The sequence below is a fragment of the Stegostoma tigrinum genome, chromosome 27 (assembly GCF_030684315.1).
Source record: "Stegostoma tigrinum isolate sSteTig4 chromosome 27, sSteTig4.hap1, whole genome shotgun sequence".
Classification (NCBI taxonomy): Eukaryota; Metazoa; Chordata; class Chondrichthyes; order Orectolobiformes; family Stegostomatidae; genus Stegostoma; species Stegostoma tigrinum.
Window position 1 is genome coordinate 13,882,128 of NC_081380.1, and position 12,333 is coordinate 13,894,460.

Here is a 12,333-nt window from a genome sequence, read left to right on the forward strand (position 1 = left end):
TGAACTGGGCTGGTTTAGGGATGCAGTGGGGGAAGGGGAGATTTTGAAACTGGTGAAGTCCACATTGATACCATATGGCTGCAGGGTTCCCAGGCGGAATATGAGTTGCTGTTCCTGCAACCTTCGGGTGGCATCATTGTGGCAGTGTTCATCCCCTCCCCCCACTGCACCACACAACCAGCCCAGCTCTTCCCCCCCACCCACTGCATCCCAAAACCAGTCCAACCTGTCTCTGCCTCCCTAACCGGTTCTTCCTCTCACCCATCCCTTCCTCCCACCCCCAGCCGCACCCCCAGCTACCTACTAACCTCATCCCACCTCCTTGACCTGTCCGTCTTCCCTGGACTGACCTATCCCCTCCCTACCTCCCCACCTACACCCTCTCCACCTATCTTCTTTGCTCTCCATCTTCGGTCCGCCTCCCCCTCTCTCCCTATTTATTCCAGTTCCCTCCCCCCATCCCCCTCTCTGATGAAGGGTCTAGGCCCGAAACGTCAGCTTTTGTGCTCCTGAGATGCTGCTTGGCCTGCTGTGTTCATCCAGCCTCACATTTTATTATCTTGGAATCTCCAGCATCTGCAGTTCCCATTATCTCAGGTTTCGGATGAGCTAAGTTGAGTTTGAAGTCAGGCCGTTTGATTGATTATTTGACAGTGAGCTGCTGGAATGTGCCAGGTAGCAAATGAGGATCAATAACAGGCATGCATCTTTCCGAAATCACAGAACAGATCATGGAAGTGAAGTATTGGGGTACTGGAGAAGAAGGGCAATGGTTATGTCACTGGATAATAATCCTGAGACCTGGATGAGTAATCCAGAGGATGCTCATTCAAACTGAAGCACTTTATCTTCAAGACAGTTGCAAGAAAGGAATGAAGCAGACAGTAAATTGAGGCCCAGGTCTAGGGCCCTGAGTTTAAAGTTGCAGCTTCTGGTGGACACCTGTTTGGGGAAAAAAACACAGTGACATCTCAGGAAAGTTGTGGATTTATTGTTTCATGTTAGGGGCTGTGTTTGTATTTCTGCTTTGAGAAAAGGTTATTTTTTTAAATAGCACATAACCACCTTCAACTATTAGTGAATGTAAGCTCTTTATTCCCTGAACAGTTATCACCAATGCTGCCTTCACAAAATCCTGCAAATCCATTGGCAGGATAGATGTACCAATGTGAGGGTTCTCTCACAGGCCAGTATCCCCAATATTGAGGCAATGGACATGCATAACTAACTGCAATGGGCAAGAGATATTGTTCACATGCCTACCACAGGACTCCCTAAATAAATGCACAACTCTGAGTTTTGCAATGGTAGGTGATCACTAGGAGGACAGAGGAAATATTACAAGGGCACCCTGAGAGTCTTCCTAAGCAAATGCAATGTCCCCACTGACACACAGGAATTGCTTGCTGTAAAACACACAAACTGGAGAAGGAGCATCCGTCAAGACATCAACCACTTTGAGCATCATGAGGTGGAGAATGTGGAGGTCAAGTGCAAGAAGTGGACAGAGTAGGCAAAATCTAGACTGTCCTGTCCACACACCTCAAACATCGCCTAACCCCTGTTCTGGCAGAGTCTGCGTTTCTGAGACCGAGCTATTCAGTCATAACAGAATCCAAATCCCACTCCACCCTGGCCCCCTCTACCTGGAATGGGATCAGGTCATCATCCAACTTGAGGGACTGCCAAAGAAGAAGATTAATACTGCGAAGATATACTAGCTATACTAGTCTGACTTAGGAGGTGAAGAATTTATTAATTATAAATTAGCTTAAAATTTTTAATGATTTAACACACGATAAAGGATGGCAAGGCAGGTGATGTGCTGTGACTGCAAGATATGAACATTTCTGGATGCTCGCAAACACATTGGTCATAAGCACTACAGCTATACGGCCTATAGAATCAGTGCGGCTGAGCTGCAGACAAATTGAAGAGTGGAGCCTCAAAGGATTATTAGCTGAGACATGTGCAGATTGTACATAACGTTAGTAAAAATGAATACTTTGATCAAAGACTGGTAAGGGAGAAACGTGTTCAAATTGTTGGGGCATTTGCACCAGTATTAGGATCTGTACCATTGGTACAGTTTTTTAAAATTAATTCACAGGATGTAGGTGTCACTAGGCAGGCCAACACTAATTCTCCAGAGGGCAGTTAAGAATCAACCACATTGCAGCGGATCTGGAGTCACATGCATGCCAGACCAGGGAAATGCATCAGTCTCTTCCCTCTAAAGGACACAAGTGAACCAAACGACAATCATAGTCTTCAATTCTTAATTCCAGATTTTTATTGAGTTCAGATTCCACCATCCGCCATGGTGGGATTCGAGCCCAAGTTCCCTGTACATTAAAATAAAACAATGGACTGCAGATTATGGAAAACTGAAACAAAAACAGAAACTCAGTAGCTTTGAAAGCTCACTGGAACTGAAATGTTAACTTTGCCACAGCTAATGCCAGAGCAGCTGAGCTCCTCCAGCAATTTCAGTTTGTGTCCCCAGTGCATTGCCCGGGTCTCTGGATTAACAATCTAGTGATAATACTGCAAGGGCATGCCCTCCCCTGTTTGCACAATGTTGGGATTGGTGTTCTAGTTAGTCACATCACTAAGAAAGTAGAAAAGACATTAAACAAGGATGCTGATGAAACAAGTGTAGGCAGATGTGACAAATAAAGGATAGAGTGGAGGCAGGAGGGCAATGTAGTAATATGGGAAATGAAGTTTAGGGAATAATAGGAAGGGTAGGTGAAGAAAACCTAAGAGTACACCAACAGTCAAAGCTAAACACTACAAAGAGTAGAAAAAGACAAAACTAAAGGCTGAATTTGAATGCGTAAAGCAATCTTAATAAAAGCAAATTGCACACACAGGTTGAAGTAAATTAATATGAACAGATAACCGTGACAGAGATGTAGCTGCATGATGACAAAGATTTTCCCCTGAACGTGCAGCTATGACATTCAAGAAGAATAGGAAGCTCGGTAGAGGTAGAGTAGTAGCACTGTTCGTCAAAGAAGGCATTGGTGCGAAATGTAGAGTTGTCCTTGGTCCAGGAGATCAGGATGTATAATGTGTTTGGGTGGAGATGAGAAGTAGCAGGGGACAGAAGTCACTGGAGGGAGTGTTCACAAGCTCCCGAACAGTAGCCACAATACTGGGCAAACTTTCCAAGAAGAAACATTGAATTCTTGTGACAAGGGGATAGCAATGATTATGGGTGATTTTAATCTATACATAAACTGGAGAAGTCAGATTGGATTAGCAGCCAGGATAAAGGGTTGCTAGAATGCTTTCAAGGTAGTTTTTCTTTTAAGGCAGAATGTAATGGAACCGGCCAGACAGCAGGTTATAATAGTTTTGGCATTGAGTAATATGATAGGATTACTTCATGATCTCAGAGTAATGGCAGTCCTAAGTAGCAACAACCACTATGTGATTGAATTTTACATCTAGTTTAAAGGAAGAAGACTAAATATTAAACGTAAATAACAGCAACTATGTGGGCTTCAAAGCTGAGCTAGTTGAAGTGAACCCAGACACTAGGTGAGAGGATAGATCATTAGAGAAGCAGTCACAGGTATTTAAGGGATATTTCAGAAAACTCAGAATAATTGAAATAGAATAAAAATTCAGAGAGGACCTACCCTCTGTGGTAAGCAAAAGAGCTAAGGAAAACAGAAAGACTTAAGAAAAAAGCACACAATCATTTCTATTGCATGGGCTATTCCATAGATATCAGTTCAGATGATTGGTCAGCATATCAAAAACAACAGAGCATAATGAAAACCTATGATGCTGCTTGGCCTGCTGTGTTCATCTAGCTCCACACCTTGTTATCTCAGAACATAATGAAAGGTTTAATCAAGAGAAAGAAAATAGAGTATGACAGGAAGCTAGCAAGGAATGTAAAAATGGACTACAAGTGAATCTAAAAAGGAAAAGAGTAAATACCTTGGTATAGGTCCTTTAGAGTGTGGAAACAAGAGTCAGTACTTGATAATAAAGAAATAGCAGATGAAGCGAACAAAAATTTTGCTTCTTTCTTCACCGCAGAGCATCAGGAAGTGGTAGGATGAGAGGAACCAGGAAAACTGAATAGAGCTGCAATGGATAGCTTCTTGTTAGGCAAGCGAATTACAGATTTTCAGGGGTACATGGAAATGTGGAATTGGAAACACCAACAGCTATGATCTTATTGAATGATGGAGCAGTCCTGAGGGGCACTTTGCTCCTAATTAATATAGTCAGAAATCCACAATTCCAATTTGACAGCTTGAATTCAGTTCTAAAAATCTAGAGGTAAGAAAAAAATTGTAATGTGACCATGAAGTTTTGGGACGTTTGTAATTGGTTTACTATACTCTATAGGGAAGGAAAGCTGCCTGTCTGGCCAATTGTGACTGTAAATACACAATATGATATTGGTTCATAGGTTTAACAAGGCTTAGGCTTATCAAAATCTCCATGCAACACTTCAAAAGGAAAGCCAATAATTACTCTTCAGGGCAACCGCAGATAGTCACCAAATGCTTTTCGGCAATGTCCATGCTGCCAGAAACAATTTTTAAAAAGAAGCAGATTACGTTGGTTCTGTTTCTGGTCAGCATTCCCCTTTCTGCCACTGTGGGTTTTGCATGCAGTCTCCAAATGAATTGGACACTTTGATGTCTGAACACAGCGTGAAGTACAATTCACCCCTCACTATCTTTGTAACCCTTTCCAATGCAAATAGGTCTCTGAGGTACCAGCACCACTAATAGTGGGCTTTTTAAATAAAAGTCATTTGTGGTATTATCTACAGCTACCAAGGCCCTAAACTCTGGAGGTTATTCCTCATCATTCCTTAAGGTTTCTCCTTTAATGTGCTCCTTAACATCTACCTCTTTGACCAAAGTCCTCCACACTAACACCTGCTTATGGGTTTGATGTCCAATTTTGTTTGATAAAGCTTATAGGATTTTTGTGTAAAAGGTGTTATATAAATCTGCCTGCTGTTGGATCACATTTTCTGACAAAATGGTGAGTCACAATTCTATCAGTGCAGCAGTGGCTGAAATGCTTTGCAAAGGATGCACTTGTGGTGACAAGTGCCTGACATTCACTCACACTTTATGAGATGATAATAAAAGCATTCAGATGATAAAGATCAGACTCCCTCGCTGCAACTCGAGGCAGTGTGGGTCTTCAGCCAATAATGTAGCAATGTGGTTTAAACAGTCATGCACACGTGATATTTACCCTTTACATTTTCAACTGTTGTTTTTCTTGCTTGCCACTTTTGTTAACAGTCTGCTGGAAATATTTCCCCACCCCCGTATTTTCACTCCCACTTATCCTGAAGGGTGGTCTTCGGGTGCAGGTGGCCATGTCTCTTTCTCAGAGCTCAAGGCTTTGGGTTTAATTCCCATTCCAGGAAGTGATGGCCATGGAAGGTGTTCAACAATGTGAACAAACAAATCGATTATCAAGCTGTAATTCTGTTCAATATGCCTTTGACAGACCATAAGAATGGAAGAGCTTTCTAGTCAGCCATGAGTGACCCTTGAACTGAAACCTCTGGAGACAAGCTAGTGGCTAGTGGCAGGAAAATCTAGCTATGGAAACACACAGACAAGGAAGTGCTTGGGAAGCCTTATAAAATGGTACCCAACATCAATTGAGCACAGAGGCACAGGAGTCAGTCCCATCATGGCTAATCTCTATCCCACCTTCAAACTCCAACCTTTCCATTTATCTAATAAAATTCTTTTCAACTGATTCTTCAAAATTTTAATTGCCCCAGGATTCCTGTGGTCAATCTAAGTCCATAATTTCATGAGCCTTTTCTGGAAGCTAAAGTTTTTTGATGTCACTCCTACACAACATAGCTATAATTTGAAGGTGATGGAGCCAATTTCTGGCCTACCCAACAGACAGAATGGCCAGAAACCAGAGGAGTCTGAGCAACATGGGCTGTGGTGAGATTTGTGGCAGAATCGGAAAAGAGTCCAGTGAAACCCAACATGATGTCAAAACATCTTTCATACTTCTGCAAAGTGATGACAGGAGTTTCTCTTTAAGAAAAATTGTTAAATGCCTTGTTATGGCATAAATCACCTCCTTAATATTCAGCTTCCAGTTTTACCAAATGCACCATACAACAAGATGTTGAGAATTCATGACAAGGAAGCCAGAGGAAGGGTCACCGGATCCGAAACGCTAACTCTGATATTTTTCTTCACAGATGCTGCCAGACCTGCTGAGCTTTTCCAGCAACTTCAGGTTTTAAACCAGAGTGGGAACCTAACAGCTTCAGCTCACTACTTACTCCAAAGGACATCCAAGTTAAATATTGAACACTAACCTCTAAGGGCAAGCTCCATGAGGACTGGTCACACACACACACAGCCAACATCCATGAAACTGGGGTCCAACAAGATTGCATGGATTGGTAAGAGCGGCAGTTAGAGGCAGTGAGGAATTAACTGGACCTAGGGAGTATGATGGATGGCAATTACAGGAAGGGAGATAAACTGAAGAGATAGTCAGGTAGATGGGTGACCTCCAAAAAAGTAGGAAAGGGAGGCATGCAATGCAACAGTCTCCTTTGGCTATTCCCATCCCAAACAAGCATGTTGTTTTGGAAAATGTAGAGGGTGATAGACTCTCAGGGGAATGTAGATCTGACAGCCAGGTTTCTGTACTAAGGCTGGCCTCAATGTGTCGAGGGGTAAGCCAGGGTCCAAGCAAACGATTGTGATGGATGTTTCTGTGGTTGACAGCGAGACATCAGAATGGTGTGTTGCCTCCCTGGAGCCAGGATCAGGGATATCTTGGAGATGGTGCAGAATACTCTCAAAGGGGAGAGGGACCAGCAGGAGGTTGTTGTACACATTGGAACTAATGACAAAGGAAGAGAAAGGACAAGATTCTGAGGAGAGAAAATAGGATGTTAGGCAGAAATTTAAAAGGAGGTCCTTGAGGGTAATAATATCTGGATTACTCTCAGTGCCACAAGCTAGTGAGGTGAGGAATGGAAGGATAGAACAGATGACTGCATAGCTGAGGTGCTGGTTCAGGGGAGAAGGATTCACATCTTTGGATCATTGGAATCTCTTCTGGGGTAGGAATGACCTCTGTAAGACGGATTGCACCTGAATTGGAAGGGGACTAAAATACTGGTGGGGAAATTTGCTGGAGCTGCTCGGGAGAATTTAGACCAGTAAGGTGGGGAGGTGGGACCCAGGGAGATCATGAGTAAAGAGATCAGCCTGAGACTGGTACAATTGGGAAAAGGAGCAAATCAATCCGGGCAAATGCGAGGTGATGCATTTTGGAAGATCTAATTCAAGTAAATGGAAAAGTCCTAGGGAAAATTGATGAACAGAGAGATCTGGGTGTTCAGGTCCGTTGTTCCCTGAAGGTGACAACACAGGTCAATAGGGTGGTCAAGAAGGCACACGGCATGCTTTCCTCATTGGACGGGGTATTGAGTACAAGAGTTGGCAGGTCATGTTACAGTTGTATAAGACTTTGGTTCGGCCACATTTGGAGTACTGTGTACAGTTCTGGTCGCCACATTACCAAAAGGATGTAGATGCTTTGGAGAGGGTGCAGAGGAGGTTCACCAGGATGTTGCCTGGTATGGAGGGTGCTAGCTATGGAGAGAGGTTGAGTAGATTAGGATTATTTTCATTAGAAAGACGGAGATTGAGGGGGAACCTGATTGAGGTCTACAAAACCATGAGGGGTATAGACAGGCGGGATAGTAAGAAGCTTTTTCCCAGAGTGGGGGACTCAATTACTAGGGGTCATGAGTTCAAAGTGAGAGGAGGAAAGTTTAAGGGAGATATGCGTGGAAAGTTCTTTACACAGAGGGTGGTGGGTTCCTGGAACGCGTTGCCAGCGGAGCTGGTAGACGCAGACACGGTAGCGTCTTTTAAGATATATCTGGACAGGTACATGGATGGGCAGGGAGCAAAGGGATACAGGCCCTTAGAAAATAGATGACAGGTTAGACAGAGGATCTCGATCAGCGCAGGCTTGGAGGGCCGAAGGGCCTATTCCTGTGCTGTAATTTTCTTTGTTCTTTGTAAACAGTTAGAACAGGCAGGAACATGGCAGAGAATGAGGTAGGACTGATGAACTAAACTGTATTTATTTCAATGCAAGAGGGCTAACAGGTAAGGAAGATGAATTTGGGGCCTGATTGGGAACATGAGACTGGGATATCATAGCAATTACAGAGAAGTAGCTCAGGAATGGGATAAGCTGGCAGCTAATGTCCCAGGATGTAGATGTAATAGGAAGGATAGAAAGGGGGACAAGAGGGGATAGGGAATGGCATGTTTGATTTAGGATAACACTACTACTGTACTTAGGGAGGATATTCCTGGGAATATGTCCAGGGAAGTTATTTGGGTGGAACTGAAAAATATGAAAGGGACGATCACCTTATGGGGATTGTACTATAGATTCCCCAGTAGTCAGCGGGAAATCAAGAAACAAATTTGTCAGGAGGCCTCAGTTACCTGTGAGAGTCATAAGGTGGTTATGGTAGGGGGTTTTAATTTTCCAAACATGGACTGGGACTGTCATAGTGTTAAGGGCTGGAGGGAGAGGAATTTGTTAAGTGTGCACAAGAAAATTTTCTGATTCAGTATGTGGATGTACTTACTAGAGAAGGTACAAAACGTGACCTACTCTTGGGAAATAAGGCAGGAAAGTCAAAAATTCACAGGTAAAAGGATGACTAGACAGTGGGAAGCCTTCAAAAATGAGATAACGAGAGTCCAGAGACAGTGTGTTCCTGTAACAGTGAAGGATAAGGCTGGTAGGTGTAAGTTACGCTGGATGGCTGGAGAAATTGAGGTTTTGGTCAAGAAAAAAGAGGAAACATATGTCAGGAATAGGAGCAGGGATCGAGTAAATCCCTAGAAGAGTATAAAGGCATTAGGAGTGTACTGAAGAGGGAAATCAAGAAGGCAAAAAGGGAACATGAAATAGCTTTGGCAAATTGTGTTAAGGGGAATCCAAAGGGATTCTACAAATACACTTCGGACAAAATGGTAACTAGGGAGGTAAGTATGCAGATGACACTAAAATTGGAGGTGAAGTGGACAGAGAAGAAGGTTACTTTCAGAACATAACGGGATCGTGATCAGATGAGCCAATGGACTGAGGAGTGGCAGATGGAGTTTTATTTAGATAAATGTGAGGCACTGCATTTTGGAAAGCCAAATCAGGGCAGGACATATACACTTAACGGTAAGGTCCTAGGGAGTGTTGCTGAAAAAAGGGACCTTGGAGTGCTGGTTCATATTTCCTTGAAAATGGAGTTGCAGGTAGATAGGATAGTAAAGAAGTTTGGTATGCTTTCCTTTATTGGTCAGGGCATTGAGTTTAGGAGTTGGGAGGTCATGTTGCGGCTGTACAAGACATTGGTTAGACCACTTTTGGAGTATTGTGTGTAATTCTGGTCTCCCTCCTAATAATGGATATTGTGAAACTTGAAAGGATAGACTAGGGTGTTGCCAGGGTTGGAGGCTTTAAGCTATAGGGCGAGGCTGAACCGGTCGGGGCTATTTTCCCTGGGTCGTTGGAGGCTTAGAGGTGACCTTATAGAGGTTTTTAAAATCATGAGGGGCATCAATAGGGTAAATAGACAAGGTCTTTTCCCTGGGGTGGGGAGTCCAAAACTGGAGGGCATAGGTTGAAGGTGAGATGGGAAAGATACTAAAGGGACTTAAGGGGCAACTTTTTCACACAGAAGATGATGCATATATGGGATGAGCTTCCAGAGGAAGTGGTGGAGGCTGATACAATTACAACATTTAAAAGGCATCTGGATAGGTATATGACTAGTAAGGGTTTAGAGGAATATTGGCCAAATACTGGCAAATGGGACTAGATTCATTTTGGATATTTGGTCAGTATGGACAAGTTAGACCGAAGGGTCTGTTTCCATGCTGTAGAGATCTACGACTCTATAACTCTATTTGCTAACCTCTGAGAGTCATCACCTACGGAGTGCTTCTGCATTTCAGTGCTGCACCTCGAGCTGCACTGGCAACTACCATTGTAAAGCTGCAGCAAGGACATTGCGCATTCCCAGTTATGAACTTTGCTTGCTTTCATAACATTGTAAGCCTACCTGGGTTCTCGTGTGTCCTTGCCTCACATTGCCTTGCCATCACTTTGTCAGCTTTGCCCCATCTGCCAGAGATACCAGGTTCATATCCAGCAGCACCACCTGCCTGCAGAGTGGGCACCACTTTCCCCCATTTGCCTTGTATGGGGCAAATGTCAGTCACCACAGGGTCATAGCTGCATAATTTTGAAAGATGGCATGGTTGCCAGGGTTGCTGTCAATTCCAGCCTATCCCAGCAGTTGTGACATCTTCCTGAAACGGCCCATGGAAAGAGGGAGATAGAGTTGGACATAAGGGATGCCATGGGGTGGGATAGGGTAGTTAGTTACTAAGGAGCATTTGATAAAATTAGGTGAGATGATTCACTAGGCCTCTCTGTGAAATTCCCTCCAAAGAATTCAACTCGCACTTGGCCAAAAAACTGTTAAGACTCAGCCCACAAGGTTTTCAATTGCAACTACCCCATTAAATGCTTTAATCATCTTAAACACTTTAATCAGATCTGAACACAAGGGACTACACGCCAATTGTATGACATCTTTTCTCATGATTTAACAGCTTTTATTCCCCCATTGTGTTGTCTCACACAACTACTCTTCATTTGTATCCATATGCCCAGCATCCCAACATTCCCAATGAGTAGTGGCCGCTTCTATTATACCCGGGCTGCTGCTGGAGTTGACATATTGCAGATTGGAAAGGTAAAGCTGAGGTATAAACCAACTTAGAATGGCTATCTCCATCATTGGAACATGAGACTCATAACACCACAGTCATTCTAGTCCCACAACATGTTTTAACTGCAGGGCGTTGGGTTGTATTGGTAATGTCCCTATCTCTGAGCTGGGAGATCTGGGTTCAAATCCAACCTGCCCCAGCGTGTGTCATAAATTATCTGATGAGATTGATTAAAGTAGCAATAAACTGAATTAGAGGCTGAACTTTATCTCATTGTAACCCAACTTTGGTGTGACATCACTAATTAATGATAACGACATTGGAAAATTACAATCACTCCCAGCATAGGATTCTATTGTGTGTGCGTGAGTGTGCATGTGTGTGTGCGTGTATGAGAGAGAGAGTGTGCCCATATTGGTGGATGTGTGTGTGGGTGTGTGCATGCGCAGTACCTCACCCAGTTTTGCCTGCTTGTCCTCATAAACTGCAGTCACTTCCTGCAACTCTTGGTACTTCCTGGCCAAATGCAGTTTTTTGTCATCTAGCTGAGGCTGCAGGTTGAGATTATCTTCAGCCATCTTCCGATTACTGGCTAGGATGATCTCGCGCTCCAGCTGCAGAGTCTGTAACTACAAACAGAAAAACCTACGTTAACCCGAGAGGTTCACCAACTCCAGATTTGGTGCAAAATTGTCCAAGTGCTTTCAGAGCTGTATATGTGTTATTATGTGTTTTGGGTTCTGCACACTAAGGCAACGCAGTTTGAGGAGAAATCTCTACCCAACGATATGAGCATAAAGTTTTGTGATCTTTTTGTGATGATATTGCTAATTATTCTAATGAACTATAAGAAGTGGAATAATGGTGATTATGTTATAAACCATATCTACTTCTATTGCTCTGTTATTTTCTAAATGGGACCTGATACAATAATTTTTATAGATTAGGGAAATGTTCTCTATTCAGAAATGATGCAAATAGATTGGATTAAATTCCTTAGAGTGTGGAAACAGGCCCTTCGGCCCAACAAGTCCACACTGCCCCTTGATATATCCCACCCAGACCCATCCCCCTATAACCCTCACACCCCTGAATACTATGGGCAATTTAGCATGGCCAATCCACCTAGCCTGCACATCTTTGGACTATAGGAGGATACCAGAGCACCCAGAAAATCCATGCAGACACGGGGAGAATGTGCAAACTCCACACAGACAGTTACCCGAGGCTGGAATTGAACTTGGGTCCCTGGCACTGTGAGGCTGCAGTGCTAACCACTGAGCCACCGTGCCACCCCAAACACATAGCAAGCAGTTCAGAGAAGGTTCTTTGTGGACACTTGGTGGAGGGATGTAATCCCTTGAAGAAAGGTCCAACAGGCCGGATCCCATTGGAATTGAGAAGAATGAGGTGTGCTGTTGTTGAGACAGATAACTTCCTGAGGGGAAGATGACTGTTAGTCCCCTCTCATGGGAAAATCTAGAACTAGGGGACACCATTTAAGAATAAGACGTCTCCC

General features: G+C 43.5%; 1 protein-coding gene across 1 annotated transcript in view; it reads right to left on the bottom strand.

Annotated features, from left to right (window-relative positions):
- The window catches only part of vps37d (VPS37D subunit of ESCRT-I), a 43,967-nt gene that overhangs the window by 20,112 nt on the left and 11,522 nt on the right, over positions 1 to 12,333 (bottom strand). The window contains exon 2 of the mRNA XM_048556831.2: positions 11,272 to 11,443. Coding sequence (XP_048412788.1) covers positions 11,272 to 11,443 — 172 coding nt within the window. The remainder of the gene's footprint in view (positions 1 to 11,271; positions 11,444 to 12,333) is intronic.